Source organism: Heterocephalus glaber, unplaced genomic scaffold, assembly GCF_053883595.1.
Source record: "Heterocephalus glaber isolate CG9 unplaced genomic scaffold, H.glaber_assembly_v1.0 deba00001613, whole genome shotgun sequence".
NCBI classification, from domain to species: Eukaryota; Metazoa; Chordata; class Mammalia; order Rodentia; family Bathyergidae; genus Heterocephalus; species Heterocephalus glaber.
This window is the reverse complement of record NW_028258384.1, coordinates 10,740,572-10,762,802: the sequence shown is the minus strand read 5'-3', so window position 1 is coordinate 10,762,802 and position 22,231 is coordinate 10,740,572. Positions and strand designations below refer to the sequence as shown.

General features: G+C 37.6%; 1 protein-coding gene and 1 non-coding gene across 11 annotated transcripts in view; one reads left to right on the top strand and one right to left on the bottom strand.

Moving 5' to 3' along the window:
• Positions 1-598: 598 nt before the first annotated feature.
• Positions 599-789, bottom strand: LOC147822480 (U2 spliceosomal RNA). Its single transcript, XR_015445636.1, has one exon. It is a non-coding gene; the product is annotated as a U2 spliceosomal RNA (small nuclear RNA).
• A 4,106-nt stretch (positions 790-4,895) lies between these two features.
• Positions 4,896-22,231, top strand: part of Rps6ka6 (ribosomal protein S6 kinase A6) — a 238,506-nt gene continuing 221,170 nt past the window's right edge. For 2 of the 10 annotated variants that reach the window (XR_015445581.1, XM_087196623.1), the window contains exons 1-2: positions 4,896-5,155; positions 5,557-5,639. Coding sequence is in view for 3 of the 10 variants with exons in the window: in XM_087196623.1 (XP_087052749.1) it covers positions 4,927-5,155; positions 5,557-5,639 (312 nt within the window). In the remaining 7 variants the exon portion in view is untranslated. Of the gene's footprint in view, positions 5,640-6,398; positions 6,619-22,231 lie in introns of all 10 variants that reach the window. The other 8 variants (XM_087196625.1, XM_087196626.1, XM_087196622.1 and 5 more) reach the window with 7 other exon arrangements.

The following is a 22,231-nucleotide window of genomic DNA, read 5'->3' as shown; positions in this document are numbered from 1 at the left end:
TTCATCAGCTGTTCAAGTTTCCTCTGGGCTAGCACAAATGAGATTTAACAGGCCCCAATTATTAGCAATTTAAAATAAGACAACATATATCTGACATATTCAACACAGAACAAATAAGCAGTAAGTTCTTCAAAGTTGTTTTATCTATTTTGTATATCTTTTCACAGTTTTAATACATCTAGCTACAGTTGTATTGTTTGTCCATAATACAATCCATATTGAACGCCAACCATATACTGTGAATGCAGAGCTTAATAATTTAATTAATTTACTAAATCAAAATCTCAAAGCTTGCTGGTAAGTAAAGATTAAGAAGTACTAAAATAAATGTATGGAAAACATGGAAATATGGAGAATTAGGTGACTAATTTTCTGTAAGGGATGAGTAGAGGGAGGGTATGGGAGGAATATAAATTCAAAACTGCTTCACAGAACTTCAAGAGGGGTAGAAGTTTTGGCATCAGGGAGACCTAGTTTTAATTCTAGGTTTCCCATTTAATATTTATGAGGTCTTGGAGAAAATTTCTGTACCTCTCTCAGGCTCAGATTCCTTGTCTGTAAAAAATAGGTGATATACCTTTTTTTTTCTTCATTCCCTCAAGGGGCTACTGTTCCTAGAGGTACTGCAATACAAGGTCAATGTGTGGAATGGAGAGAGCAAAATCCTATTACATCTCCTATCTCCAAAAATCTATTTAATATATTGTCCTGGGATAGAGGACATATCAGATATTAAACTAGTAAGAACAGATACAACACTTGATCTTAGCTAAAAGCCCGAAAAGAGATTAGGTGATACAATGTTTTACAAGTTGTCATGAAGGCCAAATGAATTCATGAAGAACATATGCCTGGTGAATAGTAGGTTCTGTGTGAATAGTAGTTGTTAGTATTGATTGTTATTAAGAATAAAGTGCACAAGGATGCCTAGGAAAGGCAAGAGGCAATAATAAGTGCATTGATCTTATTAGAGTGTGTGGCGGTAGATAGTGAAGATGAAGCTAGAAAGATAAAAACTGGATGGTGAACACATCTTCATCGAGAGATAATGATGTTGAATATTTTACTGGATATGATGGAGAAACTTTCAAGACTTTTTGTCACTGTGCTTACACTAGGGAAAATGATTTGGCAGGCAAAATAAAGCATAAATTTAGACTCAGAAAGACCAGGTAGGAATGTGTAACATCAATTCAAGAAAACACTGTAAGAGGTGATCTGAAGCAATGGGGAAGGAGTAGACATTTAAAAATGTATGAGATAGAGTTTAAAAGACTTGTTAACTCATCAAAAGTTGTAAGAGACCAGAGTCCAGTAAAACCATAGAGTCAAGGAAGGGTCTGTTAAATTGTATTATTTATTAATTTTGTTAATAATTATTAATTACTCAATTGATTTATTAATATATGTTATTTAATATTTTGTTTCAATAAACAATACCTATATTCATCACGGGGTATTGGTACATCTACACACCACATCTTGATTCTTTTTACTTCCCCTTCCCCTCCTCTACCTCTTATTTCCTTTCATCTGTTGGTCTCATTCCCATTTGCAAAAGATCTATCTCCCTGTTTTCTATTATCTGTCTTTCATTTCTCTAAGTTTTTTATACTTTTAGTCTTTCATATAAGCAAAACCAGGCAATATTTAGGCTTGTGTGTTTGATTTATTTCACTTAACATTATGGTTTTGAGATGGGTCTTTTTTCTTCAAAATGACTCATATTATCTATCTATCTATCTATATGTCTTTTCTTTATCTATTCATTTGTTGATGAGCATATGGACCTCTTCTGTAATTTACCTATTAAAAATAGTGCTGCTACATGCAACAGTTTGTAATAGCTAAAGCTTGGAAGCAGCCCAAGTGCCCATCAACTGGAAACTGGATAAAGAAGATGTGGTTTTTGTATAAAATGGAGTACTACTCAGCCATAAAGAATGAGAAACTAGAGTCATTTATACCTACATGGATGTATATTGAGGCCATATTCTTAAGTGAAATAAATAAGACACACATGTGTAAATACTGAATAGTTTCTCTAGTGTGAGAGACTGAAAGTGTAAATAAGCATTAAAATGATTAAAATGAATAATTGATAATTTGAAATAGGAGAAAAGGTCCAAAGAGGTACCGGTGAAGGGAGGGGAAGGGGAAAGGAAAGAAGGAAAGGAAAAATTATGAGAAAAGAAAAAAAATGGAAATGATGTCTGTGTAAATAGGGAAGGGTAGAGGGGTTGAAGAGCACACAGGTAATGGGGAAAAAATAAGAATCAAGATACATCACGTACAGGTACAAACACCCAATAATAAATGTAAATGTATTGTATACCTAAAATGTACCAATAAAAGAACTTAAGAAAAAAAAAGAAAAAAAAATTGTGCTGCTACAAACATGGGTATGTATGTATCAGTGTAATATGATGTATTCAACTCTTCAAGGAAGATACCTAGAAGAGGTATGGCTGGGCCAAATAGAATTTCTTTATTTCTTTTTCTTTTTTAGTTTTTTGAGAAATCTCCATAGTGATTACCAAAGTTTTTGTACTAGTTTGCATTTTCACCAGTAATGAGGAAGAATTTTTGATGAAAAGTATTATTATTATTTTTTTTAATGTGGGAGTGATGTAGCCAGGTTTGGTGGTGCATGCCTGTAATTCCAGCTCTCTTGAGGCTAAGAAAAGATGATGGTGAGTTCAAGGCCAGCCTGGTACATACATTGTTTGACTGTCTCAAACAAAACAAAAAAAAACAAGTGGGACAGATATATGATGGATTATATGTTAAAGAAAATGAATAAATGAATACACATGAAGGTTATATTTTATTTATTTATTTATTTATTGGTGCAGGGGATTGAACCCACAGTCTTGTACATGCTAAGCATTCACTCCATCATTAAGCTATACCCTCAGCCTCTAAGTTAATCATATATATATAAGAAAAGTAATATGTACTCATTCTGAGGAAGCTTCTTAAAATAGGTGATGCACTGTATTTATCAAATGCACACCACAATAGCAAAGGACATATTCATTTGGAAAGCACTTACTGAATCCCGTTATGTTCTGTAAATTATGCTAGGTGCTAAGGAGAATAATTAAGCAAATATACAAGGCATTCATTGGTGTTATGAAGAAAAAAAGAGAGTGAGGGTAGAGAGGTATGGGTGTGGTGTTGTAGTAGGATGATCATGGAAAGATGCTCTGAAATAAGATATGAGCAGAAACATAGGCCAATGGCAGATGTCATTAATTGCCCTGGAGAAGACTAGGGCATAAGTCGATTGGTTGGGGTCAAAGCAATAGTTCGATTTGGAATAGGCTAAATTTGAGAGACCTACCTACTAGTAATCCAAGTGAAAGTGTTGAATAGGCAGTTGCAGGTATAAGTCTTGACTTCAAGAAAAAGTTTGTGGCTGGAGATAATTTTGCACACACTCAGCATACAGATGAGATTTAAAGCATGGATCTGGATGGGATATGGACATACTGTACCTAGAGTGTTGGGGAAGACTGAAGCCATGGACTAAGTCTTGAAGTTCCAATAGTCAGAGATTTGGAAGATGAGAGATGATCCAGCAATGGAGACTGGGGAGAAATCATCAATGATGTAGAAAGAAAACAAATATTGTTTTGTTTTGAAAACCAGGAGAAGAACATATTTAAAGAAAGAGGAAGTCATGAACTGCACCACGTGCTAGCAAGCTGAAGTCAGTTACAGCATACTTTTGTTGATGGGAAATAATGCCGTAGAAGGAGGAAAACAGATGACGATGAGGATGATGATGTGTGTGGGTGTTCCAGAACAAAGGTTTTGAGGAAGCAGGAGGGGAATGAGATTCAGAGAACAAAATGATTGTCCTTAATCACAAACACTTCCAGTTGAGCCAAACATGAATTCATTCAATTGCTTGTGCACATACAGTCACACATTTTCAAGGTTTATAGCCCCATACATTCACTCCTTTCAAAGCTTTCACTTACAAAATTATATTCCTAGACCTCACTTTCTCCCTGTATTTTAGGCAGAGTAAATGGAAGCACTATTAATGATCCTTGTTTCCAATCCCACCCGCCGCGTCCCGTCCTGTCGTGCCCCCCCCCGCCCCCCCGGCGCTCTTTCTTAGCGCTCAAAGCTTGGTGGTGAAATAAATAGGAGGCATGTGGAATGTTAGAAACCTCTCCAAGGTACTGAGCTGGCTTGGTCGCTCTTTCAATTGCTCTTAAAAGTCTTTTTGAATTTTGAGTTCTACAGGATTTGATGAGAAGGATTTTGATTATCCATTTCCTGTGTAAGAGAGTCTACTTCATCACCACTGTATTGTTAGAGTCGAGTGTAGTGTGTGGGTTAACGTAACAAAGTAGAGAATCATGATTTGGAGAAGACATAAAAGTTATAATTATTGTAGCTATGGATCCATTATTCTCATAGCAGGATGAGAGACGAGTAAGCATAGGACACCCTGACTTCCTTGCCACAAGAAGAGTCCAATTAGAGGCCTCTGTGTTTGTGTGGGTGCATGTGTGTCCACTAGAAACATTTTATCAGTAGTGGGGGAAACCATTGAAACATCAGAAAGATAAGGAAGGGTTGGGTTGGTAATAAGCAGAAGTATGTCAATATCTTTTAAAACCTTTTTCTCTTTTCTCTGGTTTCTAGGAGGCTCATGCATAATGGACTAAAAATCTCGGCCCAAGGATTCATTACTAAGTATTGAAATAAGCGTAGTTTGGTATAGGACGACATTTTTTTCCTGAGCCCGGAAAGCAAGTACTTCTAGAGTCCTTCCCTGGCCCTGAGTCCTCAGACGTTGCAGGGGAGGTCCCTTGTTTCCCGCATTCTTTTTGTGAATTCTCCCGCGAGCAAGACAGCTCAGTTGTCTTGAGAGAGCCTGCTGAGCATGTGTGAAGAGAGCTGCGCATGCTCGGTGGAGTGGGCAGGTTTACCGAGACGCTAGCAGTGTCTTTTACTACTCTGCACCCGCCCAGCACGCCTCCTCCCTTCTTTCCCACCATCACCACCACGCAGTCCCCCACATCCACCCCGCCCCTCTGTTCCATCCCCACCCCCACCCCAGGCTGGGGAATCTCCATTGACGTTCGGGTGACGCTGCTGTGCCACCACTGTAGGGGTTCCAAGCGCTGCACAGGTAACGCCGTGGCCGCCATATTGGCAGAGCTGGGAGCCAGGAGCCGGGAGCAGCCAGGGTGCTGGAAGAAGCGGGGTAGCTGGTGTGGGGAGTCATTCACTGTCTGGCAGCCGTCAAGTCTGCGGCAGTGGTGAGCCCGAGCCTAGCGGCAGCTCTCTCAAAAACTCAACAGAGTTGACTTCTGTTTGGGAGCAGCAACGTGAGGCAGAGATTTCCTGCTCCCACCCTCTGAGGGACTCTGAGCATGGGCAGCGGTCGCTGAAGGCAGGGCTGGGGGCATAGCGGCGGTTGCGGCAGCCAAGGCAGTAGCGGCAGCCAAGGCAGTAGCGGCGAACTAATTTATTAGACTGGATGCTCGGCTGCACTGACTGTCGGTAGCTCCAGTTCGATTTTTCTTGAAGGGGCGATGCTGCCGTTCGCTCCTCAGGACGAGCCGTGGAACCAAGAAATGGAGGTGTGTAGAGGCAGCACAAACAGTTGCGAGGTTAGTGTGGTGTTCGAAATAGGCTGCAGCCAACTATGTACCCTTTTTATTAGAATCCTGGCCACGGGCCGAGAGTAAAAGAGAGCGGAGCGCGAGGGCAAGCCCCCTTGAAGCTGCCGGGTGGCTGAGCGATCGCTGCCCAAACTGTGCTATCATTGAGGCAGCGGGCTCCAGCGTGCAAAGTGAATGCAGCCGGGTCCAGGCATGGCCTCATGAGCCACTACTTCAGGAGCCACACTGAAATTTAAGCTTCTTCACTTTGCAATTTCAAATGGAACGGCGTGGGGCGGGGTACGAGTAAAGTGCTATGGATTACTCTGTGCGTCCTTCTTTCACCACCGCGCTGGATTTGCTCTCTGGGAACACTGGGAGGTAGTGGTGCTCTACAGGTCACTGTTGAACCCTGGGCGTTTTATAAACCTAGTGCGACAAAAACACCAAGGTGATAAGGTGAACCTGGGGACATTTACGTATCTAGGACCAGGGTTCTTTGGTAACTTAGCTTTCTTGTATCTGTGTGGCTCCTTGTGGTTTTTAACACCCCAAGTCTAGACTAACTGGACGCCAGATTTATCTACATTCAGGTGATGGTTTGTTGTTCTTTTCCTCCATCCCTTCATCTTTCCCACTTGTTATCCCTGTCCCATTGGTCGGTAAAAAAAGAGGCAAAGTAAATCCCAGTCCTCATAGGGTGGATATTTAGTAATACTTAGCAAGGTTTAATCAAAATATTTTGGTTTCCTGCTCTGTTCTTTTCAGCTTTTGTCCACTGTACCGTGAAAATTTAGATCTTCACAGGAACTTTGTTGTTGTTACGAATGTTGGACAGCATTTAAACACAAAAGCATATCTATTGTGTTAGAGTTTGGGATCCTTTTATGGCAACCTAACAGCATACTACTCCAGCAGACACCAGCATATGACTTCTAAAAATATTTGGTGAATTCTGCCAAATTGATTCACAGTAGGATATTTTGAGGTAAGACGCCCACTCCTTACCATCTCAAGGGTGCAACTTTGTGTTCAAGTACTTGCTCTATCGTTAAAACTGCACTTTAAAATGTTGTATGACTATCTTGTTCTTTTTTGAAAATTTGCAACTAAACTGGGGTTAGACTAATATTGGAATAGCATGCAAGAAGAAATGTAATAGAAATAAATTCAGAAGTATCCTGCAGTTGAATCCTCTATACTTACAGGAAAATTATAGGGAATATTTTATTAGTAAACTGAGCAGTTCCCAAATACTTTTTAATATTTTATATCTCTTAAGAATAGGAACAATGAAGACGGATTAATTTTTTGAAATGTGTGAATACCAACTTCTTGCATGAATTTCTTAGCAAGATTGGTCAAGGGAAGAGGGAGTTTATTTTTTGTATGTAATCTGTTGACTTTATAGTCACAGGAATTTACTTCACACAAACAGTTAAATGTTTTAACATAAGGGTGGAATGAGAAGTGGGTAGCTTTTCACATGTCTACTATTTGATTATGTTTGTTAACTTTTAATGTGATATGTTAAATTGTAATTACCAAATTATATATTCTTTGCAGTATATTTTAGGTATTGTAGAAATTTAACAATGAGTCTTTTTACCTCAGCAATTCAGAAACATACTCGAATGGAAATTGTTAATCCTATGAAATAAAATGAAAGGTAAAGATAATGTGGTTTAGGTAGTATTTTTGCCTTCTTTGTCTAAAGCAGTTATGACTGGTTAGATTTAACCCTGCACGTGACTTAAAAATACTTAGGTGAAAATGCTACATTTGACAGACCAGTTGAATATTTAGTTTTTATTTGTTTTTAAGGATAGTTCATTGATAAGATGGAAGCAGTTGATGTTGGCTTTAGAAATGCTAAATTTTGAGTATGAACTTTACAGCCTTCCAGTGTGGTAGTTTTTAGGAATAAGGTGTTTTCATTGTATGATTTTTGTTTTTTAAGTATGGTAGAATCTTTACAGAAAATGTAGGTAACAATCCGTTAAATTTAATGTCATGAGAAATAATTATCAGTTTGTGTGTGTGTAGAATCTTGGTAGCACTAAAGATTATAGACACTACCACATAGTTTGGAGTTGTTTTCACTATCTTTTTACCAATCTTGCTTGCATGGTGTTATGGTTTAGATGTAAAAGTCTCCCATTCAGAGGTGAGGATTTTGGAAGGTGATTGCTATACCCATCAGTAGATTAAATGATTGATGAGTTTATAGCTGACTGTGCAGTTCAGAGTTGGGGCCTGGTCAGAAATGGCAGGTCTCTGGGCACATGACCTGGAAGGATATATTCTTGTTCCTGATTCCTCTCCCCACCCCTCTGCTTCATGGTTGCCATGCATTGAACAGTTTTCCTCTGCCATACTTTCCCATGCTGTTTCTACCTTGAAACCAGCAAACAATGGAGTGACTCCTCTAAAAACCATAAGCACAAAGATAAACCTCTCCATTTTTAAGTTGTGGGTGTCTCAGTGATGGAAAAGTGGTGAATACAGAAAATTGACACCAGATGTGGGAACATTGGTGTGACTATACCAGACCATGTAGTTTAGAAATGTTTGGAACTGGTTTGTGGGACAAGTTTGGAAAGGTTTGGTGATATGGACTAGAGAAGCCCTATTCTTAGTCACTTTCTTATCCTGGAGACACAAACCCAACACCCACAATTTGAAGGAGGAGATGTTTATTTATTTTTGCTCATGTCTTTTAGTCCATAGTTGGCCTGCTTCAAGGTAGGAAGGGCATAGTGAAAGGGCCTGGCATGGAGGGAGACTGCTCACATCATGGCATCCAGGAAGTAGAGAGTGAAGGGAGAAGCCACGGAGGGACATATACCCTTTCAGGTCACAACCCAGTGATCTGCCTCTTCCCACCAGCCCCCACTTTCCAAGCACATTCAACTCTGAACCTGTGATCAAATCATCTTCCAGTAGCCCTATGTCTGAACATATGAGGCCTTTCTGGGACTTCCTGTATATAAACCATATCACCCTAGAATGATGTAAACAGAATTTAACTAGTGATTCTGTTTAGAGCTCAAAAGACCAAAGGGGTACTGGGAATGTGGATAGTAAAGGCCAGGCTCATGAGGTTTTAGATAGGAATGAGGACTCTATTGGAAACAACTACACGCTGTGCAGATTTTATTTTGGTAAATAATTTGTCTATGTTTTGGCCATGTCCTAAGACTTTGTGGCTGAATTTAAGGTTGGTGAAACAGTTAATCTACTGGAGGAACTTTCAACGCAAGCCCAGTGTTAAGGCTGTGGCATGGGTACTGCTGGCTGCTTTTAACCAGCTTCTGTTCTCACTGGTGGCAGATCTTGATACCATCCATTGATGTTAGCTTTTCAGCCATGCAGCATGAAGTGCTGTAGTGTGATGGAGGCATCCACCTAGGTCTCAGAAGAAGTCTTGGGAGTCCATACAGTATGCCTGTGAGAGGGCACTGTGTAAAGCTGTGAGTGAAGCAAAAAGTGCAGTGGAAACCCCAGGAAGTTAGACGTGTCAGGAATGAAGAAAGTCTGCTGAGTAAAACCATGAGCAGCAAATGGAACCAGCCTGAGAGGGGCCATATGAAACCTGCATCACCATAGCTCACCACAACTTGCCTTGGGTGCTGGACATGGAGCTACAGGACTTAATGTTGTCTTGCGTTTCAGTCTTGCTTTGGTTCAGTTTTTTTTTCCCTATTCTCCTCATGGAGTGGAGATGTTACCTTGTGCCATTGTATGCTGGGAATATTTTACTTTCTGATTTTCATAGGAGCTGACAGCTAAGACTTTGCCTTGAATGTCAGAGGGGACTCTGTACAAAGACTTTTCAGCTGTGCTGGAACTGTTAAGATTTTGGCAACTTCTAGAGATAGACTAAATTCATTTTGCAGAATGAGATAGAAATGAGTCTTTTGGGTACCAGGGGTAAAATGTTATAGTGTAGATGTAAAATGTTTCTCAAAACTCTTATGTGCAGAGTTGGGTATTTTAGAAAGTGACTAGGTCATTGAGTTGCTACACTCATCAATGTATTAGTCTATTGATGAATTTATAGTTGACTGTGCTGTTTGAAAGTAGATGCTTTGTCAGAAGAGGCAGTTCTCTGGGGCATGGCCTAGAATGGTGTATTCTTGTCCCTGGCTCCTTCTCTCTATTTCTTGATGTTTCCTGACTGCTGTAGATTGAATAGTGTTCCTCTGCCATTCCTTCCAGAATGGTCATTCTGTCTTGAGGCCAGCCAAATATGGCCTGAATCCTTTGATAACCATGAGCCATAATAAGCCTGTCTTCAAGTTGTAGGTTTTGGATATTTTATGCCAGCAAAGAAAAAGTGAGTAAAACACATAGGGAATTGTTAACCTTTGAAATAAATGTGTACACATTCATAAATGTGTAAAATGGTTGTTTGAGATGCTTAATATCTTTCCCCACATTAAAAAAAAAACACTTAACTTTGGGTAAATTGCATTTTTAAACAACTGCATATAAGAAAGACAATTTTTATGAGCCCAACCTTCTTAAAATTTTTTACTATGGTAAAATGTGTTAAGGTTTTAAAAAAGAAGTAGTTTGGTTCCAGGGAAAGGTGCAGAATGGGCCTTAAGAAAAGATGAACTCCTTTGGCCTCTGGCTAGAGATTTCTTGGAAAAGGAGAAATAGCATCAGTGAGCAACTTTGGTTGTGAAAGCTGTTAAAAAGACTATCTCAATTATATCTACAGAGAATAGAAACTTCAAAGGGCATCACACCTCAGGCAACCAGAGTTTTAGCTCTAGTCCTATAAGATCAGGGAAGAGGTGTTGAGTTGGGATACATATTGGTCATTCCTGGGCAAGTGCCTATACAAACAGGTATTTGAATAATATGAATATTTCTTTTTTTCTTAAAGGGATATGAGATTTATTAGAGACATAGGACTCACTCAAGCGTGGACTGTGGGTACTCAGAGAAATGAGGCACAATACAGTTGGGAACTGGGGATCATTTATGTGTTTTTGGTGATGGAAATATGGAATTTAATAATCTATATTCTTAGTCTTGTCTAATGGGGAGGAGAGGATGGCCCATCCGCAGTGAGATAATGGTCAATTCATATAGGAAATCCCCAAAAGGTGGTCCATTCATGAGTGAAAGAGGACCATTTGCAAGTAAAAAGGAAATGGGCAGACCTCTTTGTAACTGAAATAGAGTTGCCCAGGCTTGTGTCCTGAAGCTGCAGTTTTTCTTAAAAGTACAATTTTTAAAATCTTAATTTCATGGTTTCCTTTTTATCTAGTTTTATTTCTTCTATCCTGTCTCATTCCCCTTGCCCCATACTTCAGTCCCTTATTCTTAAAGGAGTGCAGAAGGCCAACGGTCCTTCGGTCCTTCTTTGTTAACTGCTTCAGGCTGAGGACAAGTGTTGATCCTGGCTAGCAAGGGACTAAAAGTCTCCTCTAACTCATCTAAAGGAGACATAGGAATATTGGGTTCTATCTATTGAGGAACCATCATCTGTCAATAGTCTGAAAAAGAGGGAAAAGACATAGGAAACATTAGACTACAACATCAGTGAATCATGCAGCAGAAAAGAATACCAGTGCACAGTATCATAACCACAAAAATGAGACTTTTCTTTCCACCAGGTTGTTCGAGGTTGTTTGAGCACAGGATTGCTAGCCAGTCATTAAAGCTTATGGCATAGTCTGACACTGCTTTGATTTGTGAACGTAGATCATGAAATTCAGAGGACACCTTTGCAAAGTTGTCAGGAATGTACATACAACATTCTGTTTTGGTAATGGCATGAGTTCCACCTTGTGCTATGTGTATAGTTCATAAGAGAGTCAATGTGCCACGTTACATCCTCAAGTCCTATTGATAAAGGAGAAATATAACTCCCAACCTCCTTGATGTCAGATGCGCACAGTTCATGAGCCCTGAAATCAAAAAACTAATTCTAAGGAACAATGCAGGGTAAGAGTAGGAAAAAGTTTATTGAGAGATAGCTTCTAAGAGACAGGAGGCATCTTGAGTGGGTTGCCACCAAGACCCTTTATCAGGGGTAATATATGCAACAAAGTCACAATGTGGGTACAACATGGGCCAAACTACAATCAAGCAATAAAATTACAAGTACAGTGGTATTTCGGTTCATGAATGCTTTTGCTTGTGAACAATTTGTTACGCAAACAGAAGTGTTTGGCAGAATTTTTTTTTGTTTGTGAACTCAGCATTGAGTGACAATTGCAGCCAGCTTCCCCACACAAACGTGAGTGTGGCCATCTTTTCTAGCATTGTGGAATGAATTAAGTATGTGAACTAAGGTACCTCTGTGTAGCCACTTAGCTAATATTGATCCAGTAGGGAAGTGGGGCATGTAGTAAGGTTCTATGGCTGAAATCATTAACTTTGTAGTATCTATGACTTCTAAAACAGGAACATTTTGGGACGGGATGAGTTCAGGTGTTCTGGACACTCACCTGGGTGACAGTGGATTTAAAATGACTAGTTGTTGGATTGACCAGTGATGTTGAACATTATTTCATGTATTTATGTGCTGTTTGTACTTCTTCATCTGATAAATGTCTATTCATTTCAGATGTACACTTTTGGGTTGGGTCTTTAAATTTGGGGGATCTGATTTTTTGGAGTTCTTTATATATTCTAGATGTTATTTTTTTGAGGAGTAGCTGGTAGAGTTTTTTTTACCATTTTGTGGGTTGTTTGTTCACTCTGTTGGTGGTTTCTTTTACTGTGCAAATGCTTTTAATTTGATGTGATCTCAATTGTTGATTCTTTGTAATATTTCATGTGCAATTGAGGTTTTGTTCATAAAATCTTTGCTTACACCTATGTCTTCAAGAGTTTTATCTATCCTATCTCAATATCACTGGTCATTTGAGAAATGCAAATTAAAACAGCACTGAGATTCCATTTCCAGAAAGAATGGCTATCATTAAGAAATCAACCAATAACAAATGCTGGAGAGGCCCTATGGAAAAAGAAACCCCTCTTTATTGCTAGCAAGAGTGTAAACTGGTGCAACCACTATAGAAATCAATATGGAGATTCCTCACAAAACTAAAACTAGAGGTTCCATTTAACCCAGCTAGTCCCCCTCTAGGTATCTTCCTGGGAGTCAAAAGCATCATATCACAGTTACATACGCATACCCATTTTTATAGCAGCATAATTTATAATAGCTAAATCTTGGGAGCAGCCCACATGCCCATCAAAAGATGAATGGATAAAGAGCATGTGGTATTTATATACAATGAAATACTACTCTGCCATAAAGAAGGAAAAGTGTAGCCATTTGTAGGAATATAGATCCATCTTGAGGCCATCTTAGTTGAAATATATCAGGCATACGAGTTTAAATATTGCATTGTTTCTCTTGGGTGAGAACCCCACAGCATAAATCAGGAGCAAAATTAAGGATAGATATTGGCGAATAGGAAAAAGATGTTCAAGTGGAAAGGGAAATATGGGGTGGGGGGGGCAGGAGGAAAGGAAGAAAAGGAAAAGGAAAAAAGAAAGAATAGAAAAATGGAAGCAAAGCTTCTGTAAATTGGGAAGGAGAATAAGGGTTGAAGGGAGAGGAGGGGAATGGGGAAAAAAAGAAGAATCAACATATGTACATGTACAAATTTCCTATAATGAATATGATCAGTATGACAGGTATGTAAAAATAAAGTTAAAATAAAATGACCATTTGTTATTCAGGCTCTCTAGTCCAGTTCTTTCACATATTGTTTACAGTAAACATGGATCCCAAAGGAACTAGTTAATTTGCATTAAAATTTCCTCAGAATTCAGTATCTTAGTAGGCTATACCTCCCTTCAGGATTTCAGTAGGGAGTGGCTGCATTCCATGGTACCTGGGGGAGTTCATTCTTTGTCCATAGTCCCAATTCATTGTCTGTTCTTAATTTTATCACTCACCCCACTGGTCCCTCACTGTCTCAGACCCTTCCACTAGTTAATTACCTTATTCATAAGATAACTAAATAATGATAGTGGCCACATGATCATACCAGTGGAAAATTGATCTGGTTTATCAATATCAATAACCTCTCAAGACTGGGGGGTTAGCTGGTTGATCTGCAGTTTTGACCCTGCATCCTTGGATACATGGATACCCTAATGTACGTTTTTCTATCTACCCTTGAGGAAATCAAGCCATAGGTTTTGTACCACATAGTCACTGGGTGCCATTTGGGGCTGGCCATCTTATTCCAGCTCTTGTCCTTCAGTCAGTAGTAAACAAGTCAGTGTCTCATAATTAAATAGTGTGATTATGGCCTTGGATATGCATCCATTCAATATTTTGGGTGGCATTGCTCTACCTAGCATAAGTATGTTCTTTTTGTTGTTCCTAATGAGGGGGTGCTAGTTGGCTGTTTCCTTCTTTGTATATTTAAAACCAAACTTTTAATTTGGTATTACTATTACTCTTTATTGTTTTGGCTGTACTTTGTCTTTGAGTGTTTAAGACCAAGTCAAAGTGAGACCTGTGTTAATCAAGATTAATCTTGCTCTCTATGTTTATATCAAGGTGATTTCTGGCTTCTCAGGCATTAATTTCAGGGCCATGGGCAGAGCTTCTTAGCTCTTTCTGTTTTTCCTCTACCAGTCATGTCATTTGCCAGGATGGGTCACGGTCTTTCCTAGACCACATGGCTTCCCTTGGAATCATGGGAACATTTTTCTCTTTAGTGACCCTCCTTTTAGCACAGTGCACCCTAATTGACTCCTATTGTCTGGGGCCCATCAATTTCCCTGTTCAGGAGGTTGGGTGACTCACCAGAGTCAAACGATCCTGTAGAGAAATCTCCTTGTATCTTGGGTAGTTGTTGACCTTGGAGGGCCAAGATAAAATTATTGGCTATCCTCTTAACCCAGTTACCTTTCTAACTTTGGTCTCCAAGTCTTAGTTGTTGAACACCTAGAAGGTCAGTTACACCAGTATTGAAGTGGGGACCGTAAAATTAACTATTATAATCTCATTTAGATATCAAGTACTTTGAAATATATAGTCAGAGAACTGTTTTTTTAATCAGTCACGACTGTCTTAGAAGTCAAATTTCAAATCAAAGTTGAGATCTCTACAGTCTCCATGTCTTATTTTAGATCCCTTTGTGGTTGCCAACATAAATGTCACCAGGCTGGGTCTAAGGGTCCCCAAGGCTGAAATAAGGAACTTAACCCACCCTTTTAAAATGTTTGTAGATTCATTGACTCTTGTCCAGGATAAAGAATTTTCAGGACACATCAGTCAAAGAAACATGAGAAGGTTTATTAGAGATGTGGGACACACTCAAGAGCAGAGTATATGTACCCAGAGAAATGAGTCATTGAATAATGTGAATACTTCATGAATTAATGCCATGATTATTACAGTTTGTGCACTTAGGTTTTTGTTTTGCTTTTCTTTTTTTGGTGTGGGAGGGCTTGCTTACTTATGGAGGAGTTGATTATAGCATTTCAAATTGCATAGCATGTATTAAAACTAGTACTTTATATTATTTCTTTAGCAATACTGCTTTTTAAGAAAGTTAGTTTTGAGAGTAATATAGTTCATTGATAAAAAGCAGCTTGAGATCAAAGCTACAGACTTAAGAAATCGAACTGGGATTACAACTATCAGTCACTTTCTTGCAGTTTTCGAAGTTTCAGTCTGTGTTCAGCAGGCTGAAACACAGAAATAGTATGGTGGGACAGCCTAGGTGGTCGGGAGCTGCTCAAGTCATGGCAGTCAGGAAGGATAGAGAGAAAGTAAGAGCAAGGGAGGGAGATATACACTTTTAAATCATGCCCCCCCCACCATGAACTGCCTCTAACCAGGCCCCACCGCCCAACAGGAAGTCAGCTACAGCGCCCCATAATCCAATTATCTTCCAAAAGCCCCACCTCTGAGCAGAGGAGAATTTGAGAGGCATTCTAGATCTAAATCATAATAGCAACTGTACTGAATATTGGGAAAAACTGAATGTTTTAAGTTTTGTGAGACCAGATAGTAATAGAACTTCAGTGGCCAGTAAATCTGTTTCAACTCCACTCCCATCTCATCTAGCTGTGTGTACATTACTTAAATTCTCTGAGCCTCAGTTTCTACACCTGTAAATGAGGTAGATGCCATTTTCAAAAGTTGTTATGTAAAGAATGAGAAACTAGAGACATTTATAGCTAAATGGGTGCAATTGAGGCCATACTCTTAAGTGAAATAAATAGGACACAGATGTGTAAATACCAAATAGTTTCTCTAGTGTGAGAAACTAAAAGTGTAAATAAGGATTAAAACGATTAAAATGAATAATTGATAATTTGAAATAGGAAGAAAAGGTCCAGAGGGGTAGGGAAAGTGGGAGGGGAAGGGGAAAGGAAAGAAGGGAAAGGAAAAATTATGAGGAAAAAAAAAAAAGGAAACAAAGCCTATGTATATAGGAAGGGTAGAGGAGGTGAAGGTCACACAGGTAATGGGGAAAAAATAAGAACCAAGATACATCATGTACAGGTACAGGCACCCAATGATAAATGTAAGTGTATTATATACCTAAAATGTACCAATAAAAGAATTTAAGCAAAAAAAAAGTTGTTATGTAAAGGAAATGCAATCTTGGGTTTAGTACACTAAACAAGGTACTTTTTGCATAATAGATCTCTAGCATAAAATAATTTCCTCTCTTTTCCCAGTAAACTCTGAACTATGGTTAGTTATATTAAAAAACCTTGGGATTTAGATAGTTACGACAGTCGTTCCAGGCTTCCCTATCATAACAAGTTTTTCTTAAGACTTCCTCTGTAAATATGATCCCTTCATTTAAGTATATTGAAGCTCTCAATCAACATTTATAATCACAGGGTGATTCAGGGTAAAATAGGTTATATTTAGGAACACTGTGAGGGATAAGAAAAGACAAATAATTTTATAATTATAGCTGGCCAAAGAGGTGTTTTATTGACGTTTTTTTTTCTATTTGGAACTCTTGTTACAGTAAGAATTGATTAACATTCATTTTGTATTTTTGAGTATAGGCAGTGTAGAACAAAATGGTGTAATGCGAAATCCCTACAGATACACCAGAGAGGCACATCGTATCTGCATATGTTTAAATTCAGATGGACAAGACAGGAATGTGGAAATTATTATAAAGGACACAAGACCATAAACAGTGGGGGGGCAGTGGTGGTGGTAGTTTAAGAATAAATTTGTGTATGCCTTTTGAAGGAGGTGGAATTTGAGCAGGGCATTATAGAGTGGTAATATTTTCATAAGAGATGAAAGGACCGTATTTCATGTGAATAGGGGACAATATAACTCAAAGCATAGAAGTGTTCTGGAAAGGAGGGATCTGATATTACTAGGATATGCAAGATGTGATTAAGAATACAGTGAATGTTTAAATTTTTAAAAATTACAATAAAAGACACATTGCCATTAGTCCCCATTAAAGCATTCCCCCTCACCTCAGATACATTTATGCCATTATTCTTGTCATTTTCTGAAGCAGTTTATAGTTTATGTTTTAGTCAATTTCTGTCAGATAAAAACATTGTCGTAAATACATGGTAAAATATAATATTCACCACATTTTGTGAGCACACTGTGTGATTTTGTGCTATGGGAATAGAGATATGATGTGAGATGAACTAGAAAATAAATGTAGGCTGCAAACAAATTGTATAGGACTTTTTTCTTTTTTCTGAGACAGGATCTTGCTAGTAGTTCAGATTGACCTTGAACTCAATATATAGCCCAGGCTAGACTTGAACTCATGGCAATCCTGCCTCAAACTCCTGAGTGCTAGGATTACAGGCCTGTGCCATCACACCTGGCTATATAGGACTTTTAAAAACTTTTATTTTAATAGTATATGTTGGCAATACATGAAATTTACATTTATCTTAGTGAGTAGCTACATGTACATAATGTATCTTGATTCTTTTTTATTCTCCTTCCCATCGCCACTCACCTCTCTCCCTTCATCTTCAGATCCCCCTTCCCTGTTATCATTGTTACTGTTAATATTATTTTAGTTCATATTTTTGGTATATAATGCTTACATTCATTGCGGGTATTTGGTACATGTACATGACATATCTTCAGTGTTTTTGCTTCTTCTCTTCTATGCTCACCCTTTATCTCTTGGACCCCTTCCTCTTTGCAAAAGATCAATTTCCCTGTTTCCTTCTATCAACCTTTTATTTTGCTCTTTATTTATGCTTTGCCTTACTCAAATGAGAGATAGCATATGTTATTTAAATTTGTATGTCTGATATATTTCATGTAACATATTTTCCAGGTGTAACTATTTCCCTACAAATATCTTGAATTTATCATTCTTTATAGCTGACTAGTATTCCATCAGTATAGATACCACATTTTCTTCATTCATTCATCTGTTGATGAACATACAGGCTGCTTCCAGGATTTTACTATTGTGAATTGTGTTGCTATAAATATTAGGAGGCATGCATTGGTGTAATATGATGTCTTTAGCTATTTTTGGAAGATACAAAGAAGGGAAATAGATGGGTCAAAAGGAATTTCAAATTTATTTCTTTGAGAAATCTGTATACTGATTTCTGTAATGGTTGTAATAGTTTACATTCCCACCAAGACTGTGGAAGGGTTCCTTTTTCCCTGGAGCCATGCCAACATTTGTTATTCTTTGATTTCTTGATGATTACCATTCTTTCTGGTATAAAGTGAAATCTCAGTGTTGTTTTAATTTGCATTTCTCTAATGGCCAAAGATGTTGGACATTTTTTTCAAATATTTATTAGCCATTTGTACTTCTTCCAAGTATTTATTCATTTCACTTGCCTATTTTTTTGACTGGGCCTTTTATTTTGGGTGGTCTAATTTTTTCGAATTCTTTATGTATTCTAGATATTAGTCCTCTTTCTGAGGAGTAGCTGGCAGAAATGTTTTTCCCATTCTGTAGGTTGTCTCTTGCTCTGCTGATTGTTTCCTTTGCTGAAACTTCCAATTTGATAAGGTCTCATTTGTTGATTCTTACCAATTTTTCTATTTACCTATTTATCTTACATATCAACAAGTTTTATTGTTTCACTTTTACTGTTTAGATCTCTGATCCATTTTTATTTTAGTTTGGTATATGATGACAGACATGGGTCCAGCTTTAATCTCTGTCTATCTATCATCTATCATATCCAGTTTTCCTAGCAAAATTTGGTGAATAGACTATCTTCCCTGCAGTGTATGTTTTGGGTTTCTTTATCAAAGATCAAATAGCTGAATGTGTCTGGACATGTTTCTGTATCCTCTATTTTTGTTTCATTAATACGTGTGTCCATTTTTGTGTCAACACTATGCTGTTTTTTAAAAATAACTGTAGCTTTGTAGAATAACTTGAAGTAATGTATTGTGATGCTTCCCACTTTGCTCTTGTTGCTCAGTATTGCTCTTGTTGAGTATCTTCTAGTTCCATAAGAATTTTAAAATTGTTTTCTCTAGTTCTGTGAGGAATGCTGTTGGTATTTTAATGGAGATTGGGTTAAATCTGTATACATCTTTGGTCATATGGCAATTTTGACAGTATTGGTTATACCTGTCCAGGAAAGAGGAGATCTTTCCATTTTCTGATGTCCTGTTGAATCTCCATTTTCAGAGTTCGAACGTTTTCATTGTAGAGGCCTTTCACTTTCTTGGTTAGGTTAATTCCTTGGTATGTAATTTTTCTTGATACTATTGTGAATGATATTGTTTTCTTAATTTTTTCTTCTTGAGTTCATTTTAAAAAATTGTATTCATTAAGTTTATTGGTACACTTTAGGTATACATTATGATCACATTCATCATTGGGAATTTGTACCTATACATGATATATCTTGATTCTTATTTTTTCCCATTCCCCTTCACTCCCTTCAACCCCTCCACCCTTCTCTATTTACAAAAGCTTTGTTTCTGTTTTTCCTTCTTTTTGTTTTTTTCTTTCCCTTCTTTGCTTTCCTCCACCCCCTTCCCTAGTTCTTCCCCTTTGAACATTTTCTTTCTGTTTCACAGTATCTATTGTACATCTTGGTACTCATTTACACTTTCAGTTTTTCACATCAGAGAAACAATTTGGGATTTACACATGTGTGTCCTATTAGATACACCTTGAGTTCATTATTGGTATACGGGAATGCTATAGGGTTTTTAAAGCCAATCCAAGGGTTCCATTTTATTTTGTAAATGGGAGCCACTGAAAGTTTTTGAGAATTAATGACATTATCAAATATGTGCTTTGAAAAATAATTTATGGTAGTGTGCAGGATGGATTGAAATAGTGGAGATATTGAAGGTAGGAAATACCAGCCAGGAGCCTATTATGTTAGTTGAAATAGTAGTGAGATTTTTGAAGTAGGACAGGAGGGAAAAAAATGACTGATGGGACAGACCTGGTAGAAGTAGAATAGCTGGAATTTTGTAAGTGGTTAGGTGTTAGGAAATATGAAGGAAGAAAATAAGCAACTGAGATTAGGAACATGGTGGGAGGAACTAATTCAAATCCGTAGGTATTTGATATATGCCTGCCAGTATAAGTCTATGCTAGCTCCTAGACTAATAGGAAGATAAATAGATCTTTGCAGCATAGGGAGGCTGCAAACCAAATTGAACTTCCCTCATCTCTGATATTGTCTTGAACAATAGTAGACTACTCTACAGATTTTTTTGTCATGCTTAGCATGCTTGAAATCTTTACTTCTGAAGGTAAATGCACTTATTGCTAGTAACTTTTTATGCTTTTTACAGGAGCATTAGGCCCATTCTTGTTTCAGCTATATTCATCTTAAATAGTGAGCATCTAATATTCTTAAAATAATGACCAATGCTTCCTTCTAGAATGTGAAAAAGAAACCCCAGACATATGTATTTCTTCTATGCTTTTACCAGATTTATGTGGAATAGACAAGGGGAGAGGTTAAAAGTGCCCTGGTCACTCCTCCATACATGGGCCTTCACAGTTCTTCCAAGTCTTTCTTTTTAAACAGTAGTGGTCTGGAAATACTCAGTTCAGTTATGTTAGGGCAGGACCTCAATATTTCCCTGCCTTGATTAGTTCAGCAAGAGAGCTAATCATTACCTCATTCACTAAGGCTTACAATGGTGCAGTTGCTTCCTTGGACCATATTATTTCAGTATTCCTCCTCTCATAGTCTCTCTCATCTATAACTTTGAGGAGGAAATCAACATTTTTTTCTCTTCCTGTAATTGCTTTTTTGGTTAGTGCTATTTTTAAAAAATTAATTTTATTGGTACATTTTAGGTATAAAATACAGTTATATTCATGATTGGGATCTTGTATCTTTACACGATGTATCTTAGTTCTTATTTTTTCCCCATTTCCCTGCCCCCCTTCACCCTCCCCCAACCCTTCCCTATTTACAGAAACTTTGTTTCCATTTTTTCTTTTTCTCATATTTTTTTCTATTCCCGTCTTTTCTTTCCCCTACCCCTCCCACTTCCCCATCTCCTTTAGACCTTTTCTTCCTATTTCAAATTATCAGTTATATCATTTGAACCTTATTTACACTTTTAGTATTTCACACCAGAAAAAATATTCGATACATACACATATATGTCCTATTTATTTCACTTAAGAGTATGGCCTCAATGTACATCCATTTAGCTATAAATGTCTCTAGTTTCTCATTCTTTATGGCTGAGTAGTACTCCGTTTTTTAGAAAAACCACATCTTCTTTATCCAGTCTCCAGTTGATGGGCATTCCAGCTGTTTCCATGTTTTAGCTGTCACAAACTGTGCCACTATAAATATGGGTGTGCGTATATCACTGTGGTATGATTCTTTTAATTCTTTTGGAAAGATACTCATTGAAATATATCTAAACTTAAGGGGGAAAAATTAAGGCATTGATTGAGCACTTACTAGGTACTAGGCACTATTAGATACTTTACATAGATTATCTCATTCAGTTTTATTTACTCTTCAGAATAGATTTGTAGGACAAGTATATCTTTTTAACTGATGGGTAATAGGCAAATCAATGGGAAAAGCATCTGGAATTCTAAGTTAAAATGTTTTACATTTGTGAGTTTTTCTTTATATATTGCTATCTTGACTATAAAGATAATATTGAGTATACAGAGAGAATATAGATTAATTGTTGATAGCCTTATTAGATCAGCAGTTCAATATGCTAGTTTGAGTAGTCATTCATGACTACTCAGTTTAAATGAGAGCCAACAAAAATCTGAACAATCTGAGAAATCCTCTCTCTCTTTCTTTTTTTGAGACACAGACCAACTTATTCTAAAATTTGTATATAAATGTATAGGACCTGGAAGGTCTACAAACAATTTTGAAAATAAAAGAATAAAATTCAAGGAATGACTCTACTGCATGTTAATGTTTGCATGTAACTGCACTAATTAAGACTAGTATTGGTGGAAGGATAAACACATAGATCAGTGGAACAAAGTAGAGAACATAGAGGTATACCACATAAATATACCAAACTGGTTTGGTGGGAAAAGTTTTTTAAAAAGGTCAAGCTTAACTATATTTAAAACTTTGAGATTTTATGCTGAGGATTCTGGGGAAATTTTTACATAAAATAGTTTTGCTATTCTCACAGT